The following is a 26,665-nucleotide window of genomic DNA, read 5'->3' as shown; positions in this document are numbered from 1 at the left end:
AAAACTGAGAAACATCCTGTCACATCCTCCAAGGGATTTTTCTCTATTTTTGACATTTCAAGTTTATCTTCACACATTTAGTTTTTATCTCAACTAGGAGTACTATGTGACGTGTGACAATTTAGAAACGAGGTATCTTCAAAACAGCGACTTTGAGTTCAATATTTGAATGATTAACCCATTGACCTTTTGACTATTTGCTCATACAAAACTCGGCATCGCAGTCTAAATTTTAAATTAAAATAACTAGAGAACTGATGTCAGGATCAAAAGCAATTTCCTTATGATATTTCCTCTTACTAGGGAGATTTTACCTGGAATGAGTGCTTTCCGTGGCTAGTCAATTTCTTAATTTTTAAATCCAGGCTTTGCTATCGATTATGGATTTCGCAAGGAAAAAAGTAGCGATAATCACCTATTCGGACGGACTAACAACCGAGGTACCTTAATGAGAGAGTGATTACGTTGGCATCCAGTCTCTTTAACAAAGTTTCCCTTTTCCTTCACATAGCATATGCCACCACCATGGCCTACAACATGACGTCAAATGCGACCCTTGGAATGGATATGACGACAATGTCAGCAGACACGACGTCATCACCTGTCAACATGTCATCTTACAGCATGAATCCAACTCCATCCAGTGTGATGAGCATGACGTATTCAGCGAGTGCAAATGTCACAGTTATGAGCTACAACTCCTCGGTTTTACTGGCACCAAGTTCCTCAGTTTCTATGCCTTTCGTTTGTCCCAACGAATCCTGTTGGGTGGAGATCGAGTGCATGTCACGTGAGCAAGCTTTTCTCCTTCGTTTGAAAAAAGTAGTAGAATTAATCGTCGCATTTCAAAATATTTGCTTGTTGGCTTCACGTCTAGAACATGCTTGTAACTGATAAACAATGAAAAACCTATTTTCAACTTACAATGCTAACACATCACGTGGTATAGATTGCAGAGGTGGAAAATAGTCAGTTCAATCATAATAAACAACACACAAACAAAACCTGCCAGGCAATCAAAATATTAACCCTATAGGGTTAGGGTAACCTGAATAACAGAAACCTCTGAAACACGCCGGGTACTTGCGAGGAGTTCGCAATTCCGTAATAGCAGGACTCCGTTAGAACGGAAGTTGTTTCCTTACATATCTTTACAGTTTTGGCCTGAGATGCAGCTTCTGTTCGTAACAGGGGATGTACGGGATCCGCTATGCAAGATTTGACTGTGTTTGCGATCTGTTACATGCCATGAGAACTTTTGAAAATATTATTTCTCCACGCTTTCTGAATCCACGGCTTCTTTGACAATATTATGTATCACCAAAAAAGAGAACAAACGCCTAGAAGTTGGCATCAGTTTGTTAACTTACAAGTGATCAAATTTGTGAAAGATCATATATCCGAGCTGCGGAGAAAGCATTTTGACGTACCTTGATGAGCCATAGAAAATTAAAGATTTAGCCAAATCGAAAAATGTTTTTTCAACAAAATGGGCTTTGTTATTTTACGGAAAAAATTAGGGGTTAGGTGCACTTTAACTGAGCTGTGAAATTGAAGCCCGTAAAAAAGTCATGCTTGGACGGGATTCGAGTCCTTAACTATGACTATGTATATAACAACGATGATCAATCATGTCTTCAGTTTGTTAAATTAATATGTAATCTACACCCCTGCCTTGGAGAAACCACGTTGAAACAAAATAATGATAAGCAGCGTCTGAGATGAGCGTCTAGTTAATTTCCTACTTTCATTCTTTTTTTCAGATTCCCCCCGACATTCCGTGACTATTTCACCAACTTTGTCAACGAGTGCATGGATGTCCTCCTCAGTGGCTCCAGCAGGGTGCTCTGAAGTAGTTGACTGCAATGGTAAGTATCTTTCTAAAACATGTCCTGCAAAAAGACCACTACCGGAACGTCGACTTATTAATATTCCAAGGCCATCAATAATGGCAGCATTTGCAAACACGGTTGTTGGTTACTAACGCTTTGCAAACCTAAGCATAGTGGAAGTCATCCGCAGAGGTAAATAACAAGTTGCTTGTCAGGTATAAAAGCTGCGGTCACTGACAACGAATTGTCACGTTGAACCTCCTTAATGTCTCCCTATTTGCTTTTAATCAACCAAACGACTATCCAAATGTCGTGAATCAGCAATGTAGCTGACTTTTGTAATTTGTGGGAGGTCGCGGGTTTGCAGGCTAGCTGGCTGACTGGTTGGTTAGCTTGCAATCTAAAACCTGGCTCCATTAATAAGGTAAAGGTAATGTCTGTATACGAGCCAAGGGGCCTATCAGGCCGGAGCTTATCCCGGTTTCTGCAGTTTGAAGCGACTAGGAGTATTTCTACTTCCTGCCTGGGATGTTAATGCATCGCAGGGTTACCCTCAGCATTAAATTCACCGACCTGGGTGAAGAGAGGCACTATAAGAGTAAAGTGTCTGCCCAAGAACACAACAGAATGTCTCCGGCCAGGGCTTCAATCCGGACCACTCGATACGGAGTCAAGCGCACTAACCATGAGGCCATTACGCCTCCACGTTAATATTTTCCTTTTATTCGCCTAGGGGCGAAATTATTTCCTAACTGAAAACTCAGGGACTTTATCTGTGTACGTTTAAATTCATTCATTTTTCTTTAATTGAGCGTTATTTTTCGATTCATCTTAATCTTTCTTTGTTTGCTTTAGGTGATTGTGGCGGTAGCGCATATATGGACTGTGAAAAATGCATCGAGGTGAGATTTCGATTTCCTTATTTCACTCTCAGAAATTTAATCACTCGATTAATAATCCGTGACTAATATAAGCATTGTTGTAAAACCCTAGCAACAATTCACGGGTGACTCTATCATATTTCTTCAGGGTAACACAGGTGCCACTTCACTGAGAGACTGTGGTAACATATGCGATGGCACTGCTGTCAACTCGAGCTGTGGAACCTGCTTACAACAAGGACAATCAGATCCATACTTGGACTGCAACAACGAGTGTTTCGGCGAAGCAACCATTGATAGTTGCAATGTTTGCACAGGTGGCAATACTGGAAAGGTGGCCAATTACTTGATGGATGAATGCGGTACGTTTGTCAGTCCAATACCCGAATTAGTTAATTGTGGTCTTTTTTTTCCTTTGTTGTTATTGTTTTTGTTGTCCTCTTTTAAACTAAATTGTAAACTGTAAATTCTTGCTTCGTCTCTTCAGACCTACAATTAGACACAACTAGGCTGGAGACTAACTCGAAAACTTACGGTTCATTTAGCCTCCAGTCTCATTAGAACAAGATTACCTTACCTGAAACCTTACCAACAGTCACCTTACGTCAAACCTACTTCATATATTCAATTTACATTAAAATGTTATAATATTCATTTTCCTATTGAGAAATAAATATGTTGTTGTTGTCGATGATGATGATGCTGTTGTAGTTGCTGATGATGATGTTGTTGTTGCTGCTGTTGTTGTTGTTGTTGATGCTGATGTTGTTGTTGTTGATGTTACTGTTGTTGTTGATGATGATGATGATGCTGTTGTTGTTGATGATGTTGTTACTACTGTTGTTGTTGTTGATGATGTTGATGTTGTTGATGCTGTTGTTGTTGATGCTGCTGATGTTGTTGTTGCTGAGGGTGCTGTTGTTGATGGTGATTTGTTGATGATGATGATGTTGTTGTTGATGATGATGATGATGTTGTTGTTGTTAATGATGATGCTGTTGTTGTTAATGATGATGTTGTTGTTGTTGATGATGTTGTTGTTGTTGATGATGTTGTTGTTGTTGATGATGATGATGTTGTTGTTGTTAATGATGATGTTGTTGTTGTTGATGATGTTGTTGTTGTTAATGATGATGTTGTTGTTGTTGATGATGATGTTGTTGTTGATGATGTTGTTGTTGATGATGATGATGATGTTGTTGTTGATGATGATGATGTTGTTGTTGATGTTGTTGTTGTTAATGATGATGCTGTTGTTGTTAATGATGATGTTGTTGTTGTTGATGATGATGATGTTGTTGTTGATGATGATGATGATGTTGTTGTTGTTGATGTTGTTGTTGTTAATGATGATGCTGTTGTTGTTAATGATGATGTTGTTGTTGTTGATGATGTTGTTGTTGTTGATGATGTTTTTGTTGTTGATGATGATGATGCTGTTGTTGTTAATGATGATGTTGTTGTTGTTGATGTTGTTGTTGTTGATGTTGTTGTTGTTGATGATGTTGTTGTTGTTGATGATGATGATGCTGTTGTTGTTAATGATGATGTTGTTGTTGTTGATGTTGTTGTTGATGATGTTGTTGTTGTTGATGATGTTGTTGTTGTTGATGATGATGATGTTGTTGTTGTTGATGATGTTGTTGTTGTTGATGATGTTGTTGTTGTTGATGATGATGATGCTGCTGTTGTTAATGATGATGTTGTTGTTGATGATGTTGTTGTTGTTGATGATGATGATGCCGTTGTTGTTAATGATGATGCTGTTGTTGTTGATGATGTTGTTGTTGTTGATGATGTTGTTGTTGTTGATGATGTTGTTGTTGTTGATGATGATGATGCTGTTGTTGTTAATGATGCTGTTGTTGTTAATGATGATGTTGTTGTTGATGATGATGTTGATGCTGTTGTTGTTGATGCTGCTGATGTTGTTGTTGCTGAGGGTGCTGTTGTTGATGGTGATTTGTTGATGATGATGATGTTGTTGTTAATGATGATGTTGTTGATGTTGTTGTTGTTGATGATGATATTGTTGTTGTTGCTGTTGTTGATGTTGATTTTGTTGTTGTTGATGTTGTTGTTGTTGATGTTGTTGTTGTTGATGATGATGTTGTCCTTGTTTTTGTTGTTGTTGATGTTGTTGTTGTTGTTGATGATGTTGTTGTTGTTTTTGTTGTTGTTGTTGATGTTGTTGTTGATGATGATGATATTGTTGTTGATGATAATGATGTTGTTATGGTCTCTTGATTGAATTGGATACCTTTTAAAAATCCGGTTCCTTTCAATCCGTCTCGATCTTATTAATGTTATTATTAAATCAAAGTTGTTATTACAACTTTGCGCTTTGTTTTGAATGCACTGTTTTCCATAGGTGTCTGTAATGGAACCAACACTACTTGCGCCGGATGCGACGGTATTCCAAACAGCGGATTAATTAATGACGCATGCGAAGTGTGTGGCGGAAACGGGTCAACATGCACCGAAATCATGGCAACTATACCACAAACCATTGCCAACAGTCAGCCAACTGTGTGGGTGAATGGAGCTGGACTGAACGATGGAAGCAAGACCGTGTGTGGGTTATATGACCCAGAGAGTGGAGACCTAGTGGTCAATACAACAGGTAAATGTATGTTATGACTTGATATGGTGCAAGAGACTGGATATCTGCTCCAGATAATGATAATTTTTTATTACTCCAAAAACAAGAGCTTGGCCCGTGATTTTATGAGACACGGTCAACGAGCAGCCATGCATGGCAAAGAGGATGTCGAGCCCAATTAAAAAGCTTATGGCCAGTGCACAATTTATCCTAGAAGTTTCCATGGTCGTGCTCTGTAAAACAAGAAGGTGAAATAACCAAACATTCGCTCGTTGTTGATGACGAGAACCGCGGTGGTGTTTTTTTCGTGTTTTTGCTTAGTATTTAACCCTGTCTTCTTTCATGTTCAGCTGTAGAATAGTTCTCGAAACAATAGGCATATTGACCAGACCGGCAGCGGGGGTGACTTTAACCTGTGATCATACCCTCCCTCCCTCTCTACCTCTTAATGCCTCATCGAAGGTTTGGATTCCTCTTATATGCAATCCACATGAACATGTGCCACTGTTAAAGTGACCAGGTTTTCGAACTGTGTCGCCTACGACAGAGCAAGAAATCAAAAGCGTTGTAATCAAAAATAGAGTGTAATTTATCGGAAAACTGGATAAAAATTAAGCGTTGAAAGTGAAAGAATCTTGCAAAATAAATGGAAATACCAATGGTTAATTAAGACAACTTTAGAAGCAACTGACAGCAATAGTGATAGAATTCTGGGATAGCAGAGGGATATTGACTTTGGCTAGAAGGGCCACAGAATATGACCAGATATGAGCGAAGCAATCCTAATTTAAGAAAGTTCCTTTTCACCGGTCTAGGCTAATAAGCTCATTGAAATTACTGATTTTTTGTCGTTTTTTGCTACTTTTAGCCTCTGAAAGGAATCTCACGCACGCTCGTTGTGAATTCCAACCGTGGGACAACTATACCGCGGGCGTGTACAACTTATCAGTGACGATTGTCCACGACGACAAGGCGGATGTGAGAACCAACAATTCACTTCCGGTTTATTATTATTCAAGTCAGGACCTCTCTCTGACAAGTGTTATACCTGACGAAGTTCTTAAGGGAGACCTTCCACAATACGTGACTTTAAATGGCAGCGGCTTCTTTGACTGGGAAGAAACAGTGTGTTATTTTGGTTCCCAAAAAACCAGGGATGTAATTTATATCAATGAAACTCATCTTCAATGCAAAGTAAGTCGCTTTGTTTCGTTTCCATAGTAACGTGAATTATTACCTTTTCGCAGAGTACAACGCCACTAATCCGATTTTTAATGGGCTAAAAAGCACAAAAGTCTTGGTCAAATGTAGATGGGACACACTTAAAAATGATATATTATGATCATTAGACACCCCTTTTTATTCCACTCAAGGTTAGCTTTAGGCAAATCTCCCAAGTTTGCCAGTTGTTAATTAAGCGTTTTCAGCATCAAACAGGGGTTGTGAGAACGAGAACGAGAGCGCTTTGACGTGTAAACCAGGTTTTCGTTCTTTAAGATGACAGCTTCGATTTGACACAGCTCATTAAGGTTTTTTAACCGGGTTTCGGAGCCCGTTTGAAGCGGTTTTCAATGTTAAATGTCATGAAACCAAAACCAAAGTAATTACTATGGCCAATCACAACTTTAGGATATCGGTAATCCAGTGAACCAATCAAAGCTCGAAGTGAAAAAAATGTGGCTGACGCGAAGAACGGGAAAACGTGCGAGTCACGACGCTTTTTGTTTTCAATTTAACTTTTCATTGGATGGCTACGTGGTGGGAGATCTTTTAGCCAATCGCCACTACATATATTATTGAGATTATGAGCCGTCAGATTAAAAACAATAGTTTAATCCCCCACTTTATTATAACATATTCTAACTCTCCCCTCCCTCTGGAATCCTTAGGTAGCCGCAGTTAGCTCCTCTACCCGTTTTTCTGTGTCCTTCTCGATGGACGGAGGTCTGGTACAAGTTGGCGACACCAACCTGACGGTGTTTGCGAGTGCACCTAATGTTGACGGGGTGAAGTTCAGTGACACAGCCGGGGAACTTCTGGTTGACTTTGATACAGATGTTGAACTGGTTACCAATGCGGATGAATCGTGCCAACTTTTCTTCACCAGTGCGACCGTTGTCATGTTGGGGGTTGAACCGCACTGCCTCCTCGTAGGCACTCGAGAATTAGTGATAGAGCTAGGATTTGGTGCTAACATTACAACCGGTGACTATTTGGTGTTCAATGATAACGTTTTGAAGGCCCACAGTGAACAGCACAGCAGGTACCTCAATGGTTCATTCCCAGTCAATGCGCCAGATACTCCCTTGAAACCCACGCCGGTAATCACAGGTATGCAGCGGTAATATATCAAATTTAAATACACCAGTAAAGCTCAAAATGTCAATGCAAATATAATGCCACCGTTGATGGGCCAATGTCGATATATTTAAATTCTAACTCGGTTACGAAGCACCACCAGGGAACAAGAAAAGCAATCTAATTTTTCATTCCGCAGCTTCGAGGCGATTTCTTTTGTGTTATTTGCCCACGAATCGGAGCCAAGCTAGAATTCTAACACATCGAAATTGGCCTGTTCTTGGACGGTAGCAGTGAGCTGTGATGCGATTGTGTTTTATAAATCATAAATGCTACAGCAACATCTGCAACTGAGCACGGGTAGTCATATCAGTAGACAGTCTGAATGACTCCATTCCAAAACCTTCAAAGCTATGTATCAAGGATAACTCTCCCATTTAAGCCGGAATCATTTACGCGTTTGCGTTCAATTGAATTGAAAACAAAGGGACATCCCTTTGACTGCAATTGAAAGGGCAATATTGTAATTTAGGTTACAGTGAGTGTAAAACTGAGATTGGTTTTTGCAGCTATGCAGCAAAACAGAATCACGACTGATTAATTCACTGCTTTCTGATCGCATGTAATTGCTTTCTTTATGGCATTCTCATGTTGACACACACACATACACACACACACAATGTCCCCCTTATATAAGGGTGTGAATTAGGTGAAGAAGGCGTTCAAATTAAAGCTGATCAACTTGCTTACAATAAATCTCAAAGAAAAGATTGTGAACAATTTGCATTTCACAAAATATCGATAGAATGAAACATCTCGGGAGGCTCTAGATCTCTTGTCATATTTTCTTCTCATTAACTAGCCACAACCTTGCCTTTGCTTTCCTTGAAGGTCCTGACACGCTCTCCAGTTGTGGAAATCTCACCTTATCTGGTGTCCAGTCCTTTGGAGGTGGCGGCCGTCCACTCATCTTTAAATGGGAATTGATATCACCTGACAGTGGACAAGACTTCACAGAAATAACAGGCGTCCTCAACGGGCTTGCTTCAAATGCTGATCGTGTTGACCTCCCTGGCACTCTTTTTCAATCTGGCAAAGTCTACGTGTTTAAGCTTAAAGTGGCCAACTTTCTGAATCAATCAAGCTTTGAAGAAATTACCCATTCGATCATAAAATCTACCGATCCAGTCCCGGCGTTAACGCTGAGCTCAAGCATTGATCTGAATGAAGGAGAAGTTTTTGTCTCAGAGGGCCTGTCAATCAAAGCAAGTGCAATTGTAAGTACGACAGCAGTAGCTCAATATGGTGGCCATAAATTCATTTTGCTAACAATTGATGTCTTCCTTGTTTAATATTCTACATTTTCCCGTATGCTCCTTCTTTCCTGTTCATCGTCCTCATCATCGAAGCTTGGATGTGTTCTATCCCTGTTATTCAATTCTTAACGGCAATGGTGATTAAACAAACAGTTATTATTATTATTATTATTATTATTATTGTTGTTGTTGTTGTTGTTGTTGTTATTGTTATTGTTTTTTTGTTTTGTTTTGTTTTGTTTTTTTACGTGGATTACCTGGATTAGAACACTGCTTTCCTTTGACATTTTAAGGTCGGTACACACATGTGTGAGGGGCTCCTGGACACCTTTCTACCAAATTCCACAAGGGGATTTCATTGATGACTGCCGCTTAAATGCTAGCCACGCGTGTGTGGGCTAATGTTAGAAAGTGAATAATGGCGTGAACTTCTGAATTGGTGTTTTAGGATCTTTTCACATTTTCATCAAAACTTTAGTATATGAATAGTGTTTTTCTCTTATTATCATGATTATTATCATATTATGATAATAATGAAAGTCTGCCGTTTACGCTAACCGGGCATGTGTCCTCTAATTTTAGAAAGTCGATGATGGCATGAGCTTGTGAATTAGTATTTTAGGATGTCATGATATTTTTATTTTCATAAAAATTTTAGTCTACGATAGTGGAGTGTGTGAAGATTTGCAAATAGGTTTTCTGAGGAGATTTTGATAAAGTTCTTATTATTATTATTATTATTATTATTATCATTATTAATATTATATATTATTATTACTTTTTCCCTTATTATGGTTTTATTATTATTATTATCATTATTATTATCATCATTATTATTACCTTCTCCTCTTTTACCTTTCCTTCATCTTCATCTTCTTCTCTACCTTTTTGTCTCCACCTTTTTCTCTTATCGCATGTTTGTGAGATTTTGCACATCTTTTTTTTTTTTCATGAGCTCATGCCAGAGTTTATTGTTAAAACGTTTGTATTTGTTGGATACGAGACCCACTCTATCCTCCTTGCTACTCCACTGTGCCTTTAAAATTTACCTTTCTTTTCCACAGGTCGCTCCTTGTGTGAACAATACTAGGGTTGACTTTTCATGGACTGTTATATGCACTGTTTCAAGCGCTCAACAGAAAGTGCAATCCAGTGCTTTATTCCAGGCCACCAGATACCAGGCCACCGTCAGAATAGCCCAAGGTGTGCTGACTGGTGATGTCACCTGCACATTTAACGCGACAGGAAGTATGAACTTCAATCCTAATGTCAAGAGCACGGTCAGCCAAGACATCAAAGCTCTGCCTAGTCCTCTTGAGCCTGCCATATTTGGAGGTAAGGTTGTAGATGTAGGTTATTGGAGTTTGTAGATGAAATTGCTCTAGTTGATGGGAGAGAAACCATCCACCATTTGCACAGTGGCTACATCCGTGAAAGTTCGCTAGTTGTTTGCGTCCTGATCAAAACCACATTTTGACGACACTTTAGTGGTTTTAGCTGAAATATCCGCTGTAATTTATATTTTTTCATAAGGTTTTTCTTACTTTCTATCAATTCAAGGATGGATGTCAAAGGGGACCTCTCATACAGTTTTTCGGACTGTTGTGTTTTTTGACAATGTGACAATGAAAGTCAGAGATCAGCTTAGAATAATCAAGGTTTCCACAGTATTTAAATCCATGATTAACCTGCAAACTGAGATATGAAACCAAATCCATTGTCAGTGGGCCACCACTTAAGGCATACGAATGAAATAAGAATGAAATCGTGTATGAACTGAAGATGACACGACTATTCGGTTGCACTCTTGAATTTCAATTTCGTTTCATTCCAAATGACTATTGAGTACTCTCAACTGTTGTTGCCAACATGGTTTTCGTACAGCTGAACTCCGATCTCAGCCCTTCGTTTCGGAGAATAGCACAATGATGAAGTTTTCCCAAACGACTGTTTTCTGAACTTTTCAGGTGATCGACAGATAGGCCGCGGTAGTGGTGCTATCACATTGGACGCCGTGAGTCTTACAAGGGATCCCGACCAAACCACTGATCCTTATGTATGCCAGTGGCGCTGTGAAGTCGAGAGCGGTGGTACTGGATTCTGTTATTCTGTTGAGGAAAAAGGGAAGTTGATATTTGACTCGATCTCTGGGTGTGATACGACAGTACAGAGTAGTCAGTTCGAAGGCGGGAAATCCTACAAAATCATGTACGTATGGAAAAAAAGAACGAAATGATCAATTAGTAACACTTCTTTTAACATTTGATCTTTAATCTTCAATCTTCTTTTGACGTACAAATATTTGAATTCCACCACCCAGACTACATTTGAGAATTGTGAAAAAAGGTTTTACTCCGTGGTCCTGAGCCTTTCAAAAGCTGTTCTCTCGTCTCTTGCCGACATTTTGACGTGTCAACTGTCTCTCCACGACGTTTTTACCTCCAAGAAATCTCGAGCTCATAACATTAATTGCTGATAATAATAATAATCCGCTGGCCAACGTTCAGGTAAATGTGCAATCTGATCGGCTAAACCAAAGTGGTCTAATGATTGACAGACTGCCCTGTAAGCTGTTTAATCTTTTTCAAATATGGCATAACCTTAGCGTTTTCATCAAGTGTCAAATTAAAAATATATATATTTTTCACTGCTGATTGATAGGTCAGTGGGTTATGCCAAAACCTTTAAACCTTTCGCCACGGGGGAGCACGTTTGTGCTTGTGACGTTGCTGTTTGGCTCAAATCTGGCCGATTTTGATGAAATTTTCACAGCAAAGTGATCTTGTAAAGATCTACTCAAAGCATAAAATTGTGACCCCCCCTCCCCCACCCCTTCCCCCTTACATGATAAAGTTCACCACCCATGGAAGTTTTGGAAGTTTTTTTCTACTATAATCATGCAGTCTCTAGTGCATTTGTATTTGAGAGTCGTACAACAAGGTAAAGTTTACCTAATGTGTCAAACGATTTTCGTTTGCTCCTGTCAAACCATCGTTTGTCAAAGCTATCACTTCATTAGTGGTTGTTGATGCGATTGCGGAAATACGTAGATCAATAGTTTTCAAATGGTATAGCATACATGGGTATAGGGGATCTATTAATTAAATTGGAAAAAAAAAAGGCCTGGCAATTTAGGGCTAAAAGGGTTAAACGGCTCCCTCCAGTCCCTTCCCCCGTGCCACGTAACAAGAGCGATCTTTATGAAATACTACTATTCCAGTGCGTTCAGCGTCGTTGATTATAAGACGACAGAAAGATTCTGGGGTTTCTGGTTAAGCAATAAATCCTTACTAGACCTTGGCTTTCGACTGGCCAAGTTCTTGAAGAACTTTTAAATCGAACTAACAATAAATCATTTTTAATAGTGTGGATGTAAACAAGGGTTCCAGATCTGCCTCGGCGTCTGTAATCTTCACTGTAGTCGAGGGTGCCCCACCTGAAGTATGGGTAGATCGAGCATTCTTGAAGGTCAAGGCAAGTGACAGAGTTCAACTGGTTGGATTTTACAAAACCAGCAATCAGCCTAACAAGGTGGAGTGGGCCTCCTCACAAGAACAAGGTGAATCCATAGCCATTTTTATCATCTAAATTACAGAGCTTTTGTCCCAAAACGTTTGTCAGCTGGGTTTCAAAAAGTCAGGATTGCTGGTGCATCGAAGCATTACACATACTCCTTGTAATAACTCCGTACAATTAACGCTGGGAGGGCTAATATCCAGGTTATTATATTTCGCCACAGTAAATCCTTTTTCGGGTCACGTGGTACGTCGTCGAAATGAGGTAACCGTGAGGTCCTGAGAGAACGCCGTAGAGGAATTAGAAAAGACTGTGGCCATGCTGGCATTAGAAGAAATGATGCCGGCCTGTTTTGTACGTTGTCCAGAGGCGTGAAGTTTTCCTAGATTGATACGGCTTTCACTTTAGAGATGAGATAATGGCTTGCGATTCCATCTACTCTGAATCGACGACTACCTTAATTAAGTAAATCAAGGCTTCTCACATTCTAAGAAGCACCCAAAACTGGCATACATATTTGAAGTTTCAAAACTCAGCGCATTTCCCACTTTTCCGTTGTTGCCAGTCGTTTCTTAATGTTTCTTTTAATTTCTTTAAATAGGTTTCTCCTTTGTGGACTTAACGAGCTTTAACATACTCACAGAGTATCATGCCAACGAGGAGTCATTTGTCCAAATGATTCTTCCTGCGAAGCTTTTGAGGGCTGGGTCCAAGTATCGATTCACGTTAACAGTTGATGACGGAAGTAAGGAGGGTGTGGCATCTATTGTGGTTGAAGTAAGAACTGGGCCTACTTCCGGCTCGTTCTCTGTTGAACCGACTTCCGTGAAAGCGCTGGATACTGTCACTATGACGGGTGAGTTCTCGGTACTTGTGGTATAACGACAAGGGTCTCTTGACAAAGATGAGAGCATTGAGATTGGTTGAGTAACTGTGAAGCAAAAAAATGATTTTGATCAAATACGATAGTTTTGGAACAGGTTTGATTATTTATCAGCGGAAAAAAGCCTTGTCTTCTATATAGTGCATAAGAAAGGGGGTACTTCTAAAAGAGCTAAATAAACAGTTAACGCGTCCGGCCCTATACGGGGATGTTTTGGCAGGTGACTTGGCTCGCCCAATTGCAGCTGATAAACAGATTCAATTGCCGCCATATTCACTTGCGAAGGATGGTGTGGCAGCGTGGACAGCTTGTGATTTCTAAACAATTAACTCTGCCGCTGTATCTCGTTTTCTTATTAAGTTAATATGTAAGAAATAGAAAAAATATACCGTGTTTCTATCGAGTTTAGTATAAATCTACTAGCGTTCTATCACGAATGCTGTTCTCTGATTGGCTACGCTACTCACTGTCTATTCTGTTTTAGTATAAGTCTACTAGCGTTCTATCACGAATGCCGTTCTCTGATTGGCTACGCTACTCACTATCTATTCTGTTGTAGATAGTGAGTAGCGTAGCAGTGTGCCCTTGTTAACAAAATGACGGCCGCTTCTTGGCGTTTTCTAAGTGTCTGTGAAGAGGATTTAGATAAAGTTTTGAACGACCAGTAGATTTATACTAAAACAATTAAATTATTCGCCCTCAATTTCTATGCTTGATAGTTGACTCGGGCTGGGCGCGCCCTATTCAACTATCACGCGATAAAAATCTCGAGCTCATAATCTAATTGTTAAATAGAAACACGGCTTTAATCCAATGAGCGCGAGTACTTGCTTTGGGTTATTTTCAAAAAAGTTTTATTTTGTAAAAATACGGGATTTTCACCCCAAAAGGAAAAGCGTCGCTAAAAAAATGATAACATTGTGTTATGTCTTCGCTTTTAAACGAATATCTTCATAGTAAGTAGATAAGTGAAGCTTACTTGTTTATTTATCAATAACTAAATTATACAAATGCTTGATAGATTATCTATCGGCTAGAACAATAATTAACATACATCATATACATAAATTTACATACTAATATAACGATCAGATATGCAGATCACCGAACATAAAACTAATCATTTTGGTACTGTAGGCACATTTTATACAAGAACCAAGGAGTCTGGTCATATCTTTAGCACCACTTTCATCACAATTCATCAAAATCCCCCATGTTAGTGTCTTTACTAGAATTATTTACTTTATAACTTGCAGCAAAGCAGTGGATTACCGACTCAGACGCCGGTCCTCTTCGATATGCCTTCGGTGAACTCGTCGGCAAACATGTCTGCGAGACGTATCGAGCTCCGTCATCAGACCCAGAGACGCAAGAGATAGTGAGCCAAGGATCTGGTCCAAACAACATCCTACAACTGTGCGTCGTTGTCATCGACAAATTTGATTCGTTTGCCATAGCGACCGTCAATATCACCTCCAGCCCACCGGATGCCGCTGACCTGACGCCAGATGCACTAGACAACCTGTTCGACAGTGCCATTGGAGATAAGTTGCAGAGCGGAGACGCGGACGCGGCCACAAGCGCGTTGATCGCCATTACAGACACTGTTCTTGGATCTAATGACACCTCGGGTGAGTCGTGAGATAGGTTTGCTAAACCAAAATTGCTGCTGTCACAAAGCAGCCCCAACGTCCTCTAATCTGATAATGAGCTAGCCAATAGGAATTCAAGAAGGAAAAGACAACGGATCAAAACCGCATTTGATTAAATTACACGATTTGAATCCTGAAAAATACAGTGCGAATACAACTTAAGAGCGTTAAAATCGGCCTGTTAAAAACTGGAGGTCTAAATTGGGGGTTTGAAAACATAACAATCGCCGGTCATTATGGATTTGTGTTTGAGAAAATCTAGGGTAGGGAAATCACAGGATTACCGTCACGTCATCGTTTTCGAAAAGGTCTTCTTCAAAATGTTTTCCGTCCACACTAAAACACACAGCCGGCGTTTTCAAATTCTTCCGCCTTGTAGAGTGATTTTAAAAAACTCCGTTTTCGAGACAGATTAGTGTGGACGGTAGGCCTAATCACAGAAATAAAGCTACGGGCCTAAGTCACTGGTAATGACTTTATTTATGTGTCACAACTGAAACAAAGTCGAGAGTGAAGCCTTTCACAAATTGGGGACAAGTTTATCGTTCGCTGTCCATCTCATCCTAACCCCATCCAGCTGTCACTATTTTATTTTTGTTTTATATAAATAATCTCATTGGAGTTTTTCTTCTGCATGCAGGACATTTTGCTTGAGCTTTCCTCGATCTAACTCTTGTAAATCTCAATTTGCAGCTGAGTTGAAGGCTAACATCTCGCAAAAAGCGCAAGAAACTATTCTCAATATCCTGGGCTCGACAACGATCGATGGAGGTAGCGCTGCCCCGCTGTTAACGGCTATAGTTAAGACTGATGCGACAGCTGCGGAAAACAGGTAAACTATATGATACAAGCTTTGGTAATACAAGCCCCGGTGGTTTCTCCCAAAAGAATTGGGTGGGGGTGTGTGACCCGCTACCCAAACCCCTTACCCAATTATGACCAAAATCTGCCATTTTCCCTGGCCTATTTATGACCTGACCAAAACTTCGATACGCTATTTAACAGCGTTGCAGCTGGCACAGTTGCCCTAAACACAATTTATGAAGGGCTTTTATTGATGGGCTTATCGATAATGATGGAAGTGTGGCTTCTGCTAAAAAATCATACTTAATTCAAGAATAGAGTGCAAAAATCATACACTATTTGTGACCAAAAAATGGCCAAAATCGATACTCTATTTAAAACCAAAACGGCTGAAAACCCATACCCTTTGGGGCTGCACATACCTATATAGCCCACATAAGGGAGTACCCCCAGGTTGCGAGCGTGGATCAAAGAAAAAAAATTGAGTCTCCGACTAGGGTTGCCCCCATTCGTCACCTTCCACATGCGTACTTAATTGCATAGTGATGCAAGTTTAAGGTTTCGTATATATTCATAGCTAAACTACGAGATAACCCTATTGTCTTTCCGAAAGTCGTAGCTACAATAAGCTCAAGTTTTCTTTCGTACACAACAAAGACAGCACGTTTATGCAACCAAGATGGTGACGCTGCGAAGACAACATCGGTGCTGGAAACCCTAATTTATATTCTACTAGATAATGTTATGTATCTCTTACTCGTTCTATTCAGCACATCTATCGGTGTTAGGTTTAACATGTTAAGATAGCGCTGAGTTCCAAATAGTCCACTTTCTCCCGACAAAACAAAACCATTAAACTTGGTCATTTCAGTATATTAGGGACCTTTAGATTGGATTACGAGTTCGAGATTGAGTACGAGCACGATTTTCGAATTTCAAACCAGTGACGTTTCTAGAGCCCTCGCTCTTCATGTTGGTTTTAGGTAGAGAGGGTAACTCATGGGATTAGATGGGTATGTGATTTGATGACGTGAAACCTGCAAACTAGGATTGAAAAGTCATATTCGTACTCAAATCTAAAGTCCCCTATTGTGTTGCACATAACGGCTACGATATGACTGAAATGATTTGTGAATAGCCATTGATCTGCTAACACATTGTTTCGCGATGTTCTCGTTGCCTGCGTCTTCGAGGTTTCCGTTAACTCACTATTTTCATTCCTCCTGAAAGAACAAGCATTTCGTTTGCACTATAAAGAAAGTTGGAGGTGACAAGCGGCATGGGTAGTTTTATCATCACGCTTGTCTGTCCGTCTGTCTCGCTGGCTCTCTTTCTTTCTGTCTGTCTGTTTGTCTGTCCGTCTTTTGTCCATTTGTCTATCTGTCATGTTTGACTATGGACCTCCCGGACGAACATTAGATCAAAAAGTTGGTTGGATACTCTTGAACTCTGCTTTAGGAAAATAACAATCCCTATCTCGATCATTAAGGCACTTTGTCGTTTTTTTTTGTTTTTTTTTTTTCACTTCAGTTCTGGCATGGCGCAAGCGGCTGTAAAGATTCTCAAGGGATTCGAGGACACACCGCTGACCAATGACAAGGCAGAGGACTTGATGGAATGGATGGGCGACCTTGCTGGCGAGTCTCTGCAAAACGATACCAGTTTGAAAGAGGTAAGGGTTTCCTTTAGAAAACCTAATGGCTGTAAGTCACATTTCAGCCTTATTAGTTAATTTGCAACTTACTGAACTGCAGCGTAAATTTCTTTCCACTGTTGTAGAGCAATCATAGAGCCGCTTACAAATGGAGTAATAAATTGATCAGGCGGGCGACGAACTCGACAGAAAAAAGCTGTTGACTTTGGCAAGCTCGTGAAAATATATAGGGTGTTTAATTTTCCCTGAAAAAGAACGAGTATTGAAACATCTTTGCCTATTTAAACGCCATTATGGCGGCACCTCGACTCACCAAAAGTCGAAGACATAACTTCAAGCAAGATCAATCTTCGTCCGACTAGCCGCTTGATTAGCTCTATACGCTTGTTCAAAGCGTGTCACCTTCAACTCCTGTCTAATGAACTTTACTATTCAATCTTTACAGACCGTGAAGGAATTCTTTGACGCAATGGCGGATAACTTGGACGAAGGGCTTTACCTTGGGGATCCCCCTCGGGAAGTTTCCAGTGACGGTTTGGGTTCGATAAAGGTGCAGTACACCACCTTGGAAAGTACAGTAGCCATCAGCAGCAAGGAAGGTGCATCAACACTTGACCCCGGCTCGTCGCTAACGGACCAGTTTAAGGGACCCAGAAAATGCGGACAAGGAAGAACTTGCAGTGGAGTGATTCTAGAGCTCATTCAATACGATAACAATTTGATTACAGAGAACGAAAACCAAAGGAATCATGACGTGGAAGTGGATGACTCGCAGGTATGGTATCTGTGTTTCCTACTTAGCACATTAGAGAGAAAAAAAAGAGACGTCTTAAGCGTCCAAGGGCATGTTCCCTTGGAATGATCTGGTTCAGGGCACTCGGATCATGGTGCATCGAAGAAGCCGATGAATTCTTGACCAGAGCAGATTCATCGATTCCTTTGATGTACCATAATTTGAGTGATGTTGGATCAGTGATCGTGATCCAGAGCGCATCCCTAGAAGGAGACATTCTGGTTTCACAAGAATGATGCGGTCAGAAGCATTAGAAGCACCCACAGATAGGACGTTTGTCTATCTTATACTACCTGTCGGCATTCCTGCTACCATAACCCACCGCTGGTTGTTCCACGTTAATTAAAAGATAAAAACGCTATCAAACAAGATGAATAAACGTTGAGCTCAATTTATTCTAAGGTTGGCTTTAACTGGCTTTTATACCGACGGATGGTGGGGTGGAATGAGGTGGGGTACTTCGAAAGTCGATGCAATGAACCCGTGTGGTTTAATCAAGTCCAAAGCTTGCCTTTATTGATCATTTAGCTTTCTGCACGCAGTGCAGACCTCTAATGCCAGCGTCAATCGCAGCTTTCTTGAATCTCACGGAAAGAATTTGTCACATGACCCTTTCCCGTTGTTTCCACTTTACAGGTCATAGGAATTGAGCTCAAAGATCCAGTTACGAAGGAGCCGCTTGAAGTTACAGGCCTGTCAAATCCACTAAAAATCACGTTCAACAATGTTCCTCCTCCGCCGGACGGTAAGGAACTTGGCTGCAACTTCTTTGAAACCCAGATAAAAGTTTGGGTAAAAACTGGTCTGACGGCTGTAGACAACGGAGACAACACGTTGGTTTGTGAATCATCACATGCAACATTCTTCGCTCCGTCGCATGATGTGGTGAACAACGCCAGTACCGCTGCCCCGACAACCCCTGCTGTGGAAGGTATGGATAGTTGTCTATGCGTCATCGAAGATCGCGCCCTAAGTAGAAGCCAGGACAAGTTATGAACATCATAATTTGGATGTGTAATTGACTAGGCTCTGATAGTAAATCAGAAAACCTAAAAAGGATGTTCAAATTAATTACAGTAAAATGTAAAAGAGTGGGTGGGATTTATCTACTGTGAAACACGACAGAGCTCTCATGACCTCCCTATAAAATGTTCGGTCGTGCACATAGATCGAATTAGAATTTGGAGTGTTGGTTTTCCAAAGGGATGAAAACCGGAGCAAAAAAAAAAAAGAGCAGAGGCGAGAACCAACAAAACACTCGACACCATTACAACTTGGGGTCTAGTATTCGCACCCAGGTCGCATTCATGGGAGGTGAGCGCTATCACCACTGCGCCGCCCGTGCTTTGACTAAAATCCGTTTCAACGGCTGTTTGCTCATTACATATTACTAATCTCCGATCTCAAGGAAAACATCTGGAAGTTTTTTTTTTTTTTTTTATCTCATACTGAAGACTGTAGCATGCAATTAACAATATAGGTGGAACAATCTTGCAACAATTTATTGATAACTTTTCACGAGTGAACGCGAGTATTAAAAAAAAAATTGATCTGCAACCAGCGACCAAACGCAATCATCACTTAAATTATTTAATCTGAAGATCAATCTCGCCGGGCCAACACACGGGACAAATTGAGACTTCAGAAATCATAAGAGTAAACTGTTATATGTCCAAAAAGGCAATTAGGCCATTTCCGAGTTACCTCGTGCCGGCCTCTGATTTAAAACGAGTCTTCGTGCAAAACCTTTCCTATGAAAATAAGTTTGACTCTGTATGAAAATGAATCCGTAGGCGGAACACATTTCCATATGAATGGTTTCGCACGAAGACATATTTTAAAACAGAGGCAAAAGACAACACAGAAATGGCCTAATACCCCTGCCCGAGCTCTGGCCCAGACCGCTCGCCGTGGAAGTTCAACATGTTGATTATCAAGACCTTCCAGGCTGTGTCCGCGGTTCTCGCAACGGTGAATTTTAACCACACCTTAATTCCATTTTTCCGCAGCAACGCCAACAGAAAAGGACGAAAAGGACATGACAGGAGCCATCGTAGGAGGTGTTATAGGCGGCCTTGTTTTGATCCTCGTTGTCGTTCTTGGTGTCTGGTACTGCACTACACAGAAGAAGAAGAAGTCAGGCAGGATCTCTCCAGAGGACCCTCTGGAGCCTGCACCAGTGGATTAAAGGAGTACGTCACGGTTTTCGCATCTTGAAGAGTTTAGCCTAAATTTTTCAAGTTCGTCATTTGCAATCCGTGTCAATCTTCTCCATCCTTAACCATCCTTGTTCTTTTATGGTTTATTATTATCTCGTTGGCGTTTTGCGGTCTTAGTAAACTATTATGTTGAGGTAATTTTGCACGGCCAAAATAACTCAAAAACACCGTGGCTGAGCTCCTTTCTAAATATCGCAGCGCATGAACAGGGAGAGAAGGGCTGCTTATACTGTTAATGCGAGTTTTTTAACAAAATCTTTGTAGTAAAGTTACAGTAAGATAGGATATCAAAAAGCATAGACTCTTAATAAATGGTGCCTAAATTTGAATAACAATACTTTATACAACCTAAGCCTCATGTTGATGTTTCCAGACAAAGGATTTTTCACACAGATGTGAGGCCTGGGCAGTGTAAGTGTTGTTATTCAAATATCGGCGCCATTTATGCAAATGCATTTTGGTTCGCCTGCACACGTCTTTGTTCCACTATGGCCAATCATATTACGTGCCTTGTACAACTGACTTATTGGTAATGTCTAACCAAACATAGTCTTCCAAATTCTGACACGGGCGAGGCAAGTTCTGTCTTTAGTATCCTCTTCTCCTTTAGAGCGGATTTCAATTGAGCGTCCTCGTAAACCAAAACCAAACCCATTACTTACCAATTAGACTACTCACTCAATCTCAAACCGTAGTAAAACCAAAGCGATTGCCTAATTACTTTCGACACTCAATTCAAAACCGCCCTATGCCAAAAACAAATCGGAGAAAAGATTTGATTTACCTAAATTTCAAAATTTAAGGTTAGTAAATGATACCCCTGAAAGCCTTCTCAGCAACGGAGAATTCCTATGCGTGAACAAAAAAAGAATTAAGCTACCTTAAGCTGATAGTTTATATAAGCCCTTGTTTCGCCAAGGATATTTATCCATAGAGACGCTATTATGGTCACTTGTTATTGTAACTGCGTTATATGAGGTTAGTTTTTTTGATGAACAAGCAAGTGTTAAGCGAATTATCTATCCACGAAGTGTGCATGCTTAATGAGTGTTTGTCGCAATTCCACAAGGGGCCCTGCAGCATAGGTTGCGTGGCTAACTGTCTAAGTGGTACAGCAAATAAGATTATACCGAGTGTCGGCATGATAGTTTAATTCGTGTCTCTTAGACCTGTTGCTTGATAACGCGCAATCAATTTTTTCAAGTAATTTCACAATTAGGAAAAAGAAATATTTGTTTCAAATAATATGTTCGTACAATAGAAAAATGACAGAAGAATAGTGTGGGGAAACTCAAGATTTACTGGGGTTGTATTTGCCAATTGACCCCCCGAGGGGGTACTCTACAAAATTCAATACGTGCGGGGATGCTTCGCCCCAAGCTCCAACCCCTTATCCTTTTGTATACCACTTTGACAGAAAACGTACCCCTTTTATATACCTGAAGCCTGAAAAAGGTACCCCTCTCGGGGGGAGCTTCCCCGTATAAGCCATTATAGGGGATATCCCCGGGAAACTGACCCCTTTAAGGTATCTTCTCCTTCACTTTTTATATAGAATCCCCCCTCTCCCAACCCCCTCTCCCCAAAATCAAAACTAGTCCAGCCCATTTTAGGGCCTCAGACCGTTGAAATACGTAACTTATAAGAACGCTAGCTGTGTATAGCATCAGGTGTAAGTATCACAAAATATCACAGCTGAAAATTTAAACATGGCATATGCACAATAATTAATGGTTTCCTACATCAGGACATCCATCTACCAAAACGCACCAGAGAACGTTTCCAGATAACTAAAGTAATTAACAACCGCTCTTAAACTATTACTACCTATAGTAATAAGTTAATTGCTTGAACAAAATATAGTCAGTTCAGTGAGATAAGATAAACCTGAAAGGATTGGATTGGTTGCGGGAAAGCTTCAGAATACTTCATAACTCAGCCTCTGTTTTATATAACTTTGCCCGTCTCACATGCACATGCTAGGCGTCCAGCGGTCATACTTCCGCCAGAGTTAAAAGCCTGATGTTTTCCAAAGTTTGTGGCTGGTGAGATTTGGCAGTGATAGTTTTGGCGGGAATTGCGCAGGCGCAATGCGTTTGCCTGCTGTGACGTGGCATAATAGTCAGATAGGACTATTGGCTGGGTTGATTGGAAATATCCTCCGTGTTTTAAGCAGTAATTTGAAGTTTTTACTGTTTGGCGATTGCTGGTTTGATGTGTGTTATAACAAAGAATTTTTTTCACTGATTTTCTTTGCTGATGTTGTGAGAAAAGGAATTGGAAGATTATAGATCGTGAAATTATTGATCTTGCAATGCAACCATTTTTCGTTCACCCCCATACAGATCTTTACAACAAAGTGTTCACAATTCAGTCGCTTAGGATGATTACACCTCGTGTGTTTTATATTAACACTGTAATAAGTTATTTAATGCTGTTTCGTGTGTTGTAAAAAAATGAATAAAGTTGAGTAAAAACCAGTTAAACAGTTTATTTTTATTCCCAGTCAAATGCCATCAATTATTTTAGATGAGAAATTGCTCACAAAAGTCATACGCGACCTACAAATTTGATGCGATGAACACTGTATTTCAGCATACTACCACTACATGGCATATATATATCTATATTTTTTGAGAAATAGGCTTGCACTCAACGAGAGTTAATTCTTTACTTGCTTAGCATGCGAGCATGCTCTACTGTTTTGATTTCTCAGTTAAGGTATGGGGGGAGGGGGGTTGGGGTTGTTTTAACCTCTCTTCTGGATTTTCGTTTTGTTTTAACACAAAGAAATAAATTTACATAGATTAGATAGCCCTGAGCTTGCTTTACAACGTGGTACCATTTTTGTTAATTATGGCGTCATGTGCTGTCAAATGACGTCATTTGACCCGCCAGCTTGGATTTCACTATTTTCTTACAAAGTCAAGAAATAACGGTAATTAATACAAAATCAAGCCAGGATGCTTAGAAATGTAGAAAACGGCGGTTCCAAACGGCATTATTCTTTGTTTCGTCATTATTCGTGGGGAGGGAGGCGCGGTGGCCTCATGGTTAGTGCGCTCGGCTCCGGAGCGAGCGATCCGGGTTCGAGCCCTGACGGGGGACATTATGTTGTGTTCTTGGGCAATACACTTAACTCTCACGGTGCCTCTCTCCACCCAGGTGTATGCTGGGGGGTAACCTTACGGGAGAGTAGAAATACTCCTAGTCGCTTCATGCTACTGAAACCGGGATAAACTCCGACCTGATGAACCACTTGGCTTGTATGCAGAATTTACCTTACCTTTACCTGTTGGCCCTGTTCTGTTTTTATTCTGCTTAAAAACCAAGTAGCATAATTTTGATGCGAGGAGCATAATTTAGAGAAACGAGCATAATTAATTCGGGGATGATTTCCAAACATTTTGAGCAGTGCTAGGAGCATAATATGCAAGTTTTACAAGTACAATCGACAAAAGCCTAGCACTATGACTAACATATCTTCACAGGGAGTACCTTGGGAATAAGGCCTGTATGGGGGAGAAACTCTTTTATCTTTCACCCTCTCTTGGCTATTTTTAATATAAACAGACTGTTTAAGAGCCTTTCTATTTGTCAACCCAAAAATAAGAACGAGAGGAGCGAGCGCGGATCGCGGCGCGCGAGGAGATGAGGGCATGGAGTGCGCTCGAAAATGTCCTTCCTGCACGCGACATCACATTGCGCTTCTACTTTCATTCTAACTACGTGGTCAGTCGCGATTCCTTTAGCGAGTTCAACTTCCAAGAAAAATAGGAAAAAGGAGAGGCTGTGAATAGCCTCATTTACATCGAAAATCGATTGTCTTGGATCACATAAGTTTGCAATTAAACCCAGAATTTAGCTAATCGCGTCCATTGTACGGTCGCAGAGGATGGCTACGTACGTATGTGCCACGTGCAAAGGCGTTGAACTCGTGTTCTTTTGGCTGTGGTCTTTCCGTAGAACTTCGGTTCCCCCATCATGTTAATCACGAATATAAAAGGCTAAACCAAACTTGAGTCTAGGCAAGGCTGATTGACATTATGTTTGGAGTTCTGCGGTTTGTTTGCTGTTAGAATGACAGATTACCAGCTCATCAAATTAACTCCGAGCATGAAAAGTTAACTCTTATTGTCCAATGTCAGCAGGTGCCAAGCAGGTGGCCAACCAATTGATAAATATTGGTATACACCCCACGTGCAATAAGCCACAGGTAAATTTAGGATACAAATTAGCATTGGACCCTGCCGTCACTCAATGTATCTTTTCATCGCTCGTTTTTAAAACAACAAGTGCAATTTCATTTTTTTTTTTTTTTTAACCGATGTTATTATCGCGAACATGAACCTTCTTCTTTGGTTAATACAATCTTTCCTTTTGTCCCTGGCCATATTCATTTTGCTCGGTGAAGAACTAGATTTCGACCATAAACAAGGAGGTCTACTGTGCGAGAGAGCGATTCCTGTGGCTGGTGAAACCGTACAGCAATACCCCTACATTTTACGGTGCTGCAAGTTGGAAAAGTTTTCAAGGTGGCAAATTCCATTTGGCCTACTTGCTGTCGGACAGACTAGTTTCGTGCTCGTGATTTTCAGTCTTCGACGCCACCGGAAATCTCCTGGGCTTCTTTTACCTGTTTTGTGTATCATCTTCTGGGTACTAACAGTAATTCTATTGTTAACGAAACTCGCCGCTCATTTCTCACCAGAGCATGAAACAGCTGCGAATGCTAGTTATATAGGTGTGCTTTGTACTTCCGTGTGGATTGTACTGACGGCCGTTTTAGCGGTTGGTTTTCAAAGGATATTTCACGTCGTTGGTAATTTAACCGCAAACTCCGATAATCGCGGGGATCTGAGAAGCGGAGTCTATTTCTGCTCGCCTGAAGAGGACAAAGTTCTGCGGGAGAGTATGAGTGCAAATATACCTTGCGCTCTAATAGCATTAATTGTAGCATACTTTGTTTCAAGTTGCTATACGCTTTGCCTTGTTCTAGCTCACGGCGAAGTTGAGCAAACTGAAGAAAAAGACGTAAAGCCAAAGAGAAACAAGAGATTACAAAGATGTCAAAAGCGCGGGGATTATGAGAACGATAGTTTTGACGCAGGAGGGGAGGGTGAGGTTCATCCCAAGACGACAGCAGATCTAGAGGTGACGCTTGCATCGCGGAGTTGTATCCGAGACTTCAACAAGAACACAGTTAGTGTGGGATCCGTGGAGGAAAGTGAAGACGAGTCGTTTGTGTTTGGTTGGCGACTGTGAAGATAGCATAATCTGCTCACTACATTGACTGTTTTCTTTATAATATTATGGGTGACAAATTGTTCCTTAGTTTTGGCGCTAAATTCTATTGTAAATTTAGAATTTCACATGTGAAATTACAAAATTGCCATGGCAACGTTTGGCGCGAAATTCCTCGTTAGAAGTCAAAAGCCCACAATTGTAAGCGTTATTTGTCACCCACGATATTAAAAGGTACTCAAATGGTGACGAGTGAAACTAGGAAATAATCTCACGCGCGCTTTGTCAACACTCTTATAATTTCCCGAGCCTTTACCCATATAAACAATAAGATAGTGCTCTGCTTGCATTGAAATGAAAACCTCTAAGATTTTAGAGTAGGAGGGAAAGAGATACATTGCCTAAATTTCAACTTTGCAGTATTCATCGCGACCAAGTTATGGAAAAACAATGTTATGAAAATTACAGAACTTGGTACGGGTCCGCCATATTGGTGTCACTTTGGAAAACCAACATGGCGGCCAAACGAGTCTGAGAGTAGAAAAACAGATTTTGTTCCCAACGGCAGGAATTTGGTTGTCATTTTTAATCCCAGAGGATTCAAACAGGCAAAAATGTTAATTGCTGAATTATGCTGTTACATTTCATATCGATTTGAAATGGATTGGCCAATTCCAGAACTTTCTCGCATTTATATACTAACTTTGGGAAGCAACACTACCACTCTTCCATCTTCAAATTGATGTTTCAATACTGGTATCTAACGAAGGGCTCATTAATGAACAAGTTCATGCCAATTTCTTGGCATATAACCAGGTATGGCCTGTTAAAAACACCCTTAAGTGGTTTGAAGTCTCCTTTTCTTGTTTTCCATGAAAAACGTCTGAAGTGATTAAACATTAATTTGATAGCATTTGATCGAAAAAGATTTGCTAAAGCAAAGACACGGAAAAATTACTGAAAGATTTAAT

The 26,665-nt window shown here is 40.5% G+C and overlaps 2 protein-coding genes across 2 annotated transcripts in view; both read left to right on the top strand.

Annotated features, from left to right (window-relative positions):
* Positions 1–22,930, top strand: part of LOC110067045 (uncharacterized) — a 29,153-nt gene extending 6,223 nt beyond the window's left edge. Inside the window, exons 4-21 of the mRNA XM_020774321.2 lie at positions 512–790; positions 1,764–1,868; positions 2,688–2,734; positions 2,862–3,075; positions 5,085–5,336; positions 6,184–6,509; positions 7,205–7,646; positions 8,505–8,890; positions 9,994–10,264; positions 10,897–11,137; positions 12,295–12,488; positions 13,047–13,301; positions 14,585–14,959; positions 15,674–15,812; positions 17,315–17,456; positions 17,884–18,213; positions 18,868–19,162; positions 20,241–22,930. Of these exons, the coding sequence (XP_020629980.2) occupies positions 512–790; positions 1,764–1,868; positions 2,688–2,734; positions 2,862–3,075; positions 5,085–5,336; positions 6,184–6,509; positions 7,205–7,646; positions 8,505–8,890; positions 9,994–10,264; positions 10,897–11,137; positions 12,295–12,488; positions 13,047–13,301; positions 14,585–14,959; positions 15,674–15,812; positions 17,315–17,456; positions 17,884–18,213; positions 18,868–19,162; positions 20,241–20,419 (4,472 nt within the window). The 3' untranslated portion in view covers positions 20,420–22,930. The remainder of the gene's footprint in view (positions 1–511; positions 791–1,763; positions 1,869–2,687; positions 2,735–2,861; positions 3,076–5,084; positions 5,337–6,183; positions 6,510–7,204; positions 7,647–8,504; positions 8,891–9,993; positions 10,265–10,896; positions 11,138–12,294; positions 12,489–13,046; positions 13,302–14,584; positions 14,960–15,673; positions 15,813–17,314; positions 17,457–17,883; positions 18,214–18,867; positions 19,163–20,240) is intronic.
* A 1,772-nt stretch (positions 22,931–24,702) lies between these two features.
* Positions 24,703–26,607, top strand: LOC149098806 (uncharacterized). Its single transcript, XM_089277404.1, has one exon. The coding sequence runs from the start codon at positions 24,795–24,797 to the stop codon at positions 25,713–25,715; it is 921 nt and encodes a 306-aa protein (XP_089133530.1). The 5' UTR covers positions 24,703–24,794; the 3' UTR covers positions 25,716–26,607.
* The last annotated feature ends 58 nt before the right edge of the window (positions 26,608–26,665 follow it).

This window comes from Orbicella faveolata, unplaced genomic scaffold (genome assembly GCF_042242905.1).
Source record: "Orbicella faveolata isolate gen_17 unplaced genomic scaffold, um_ofav_v1 contig_46, whole genome shotgun sequence".
Classification (NCBI taxonomy): Eukaryota; Metazoa; Cnidaria; class Anthozoa; order Scleractinia; family Merulinidae; genus Orbicella; species Orbicella faveolata.
Note: the sequence above shows the minus strand (reverse complement) of the source record. Positions and strands in the feature narration are given on the sequence as shown.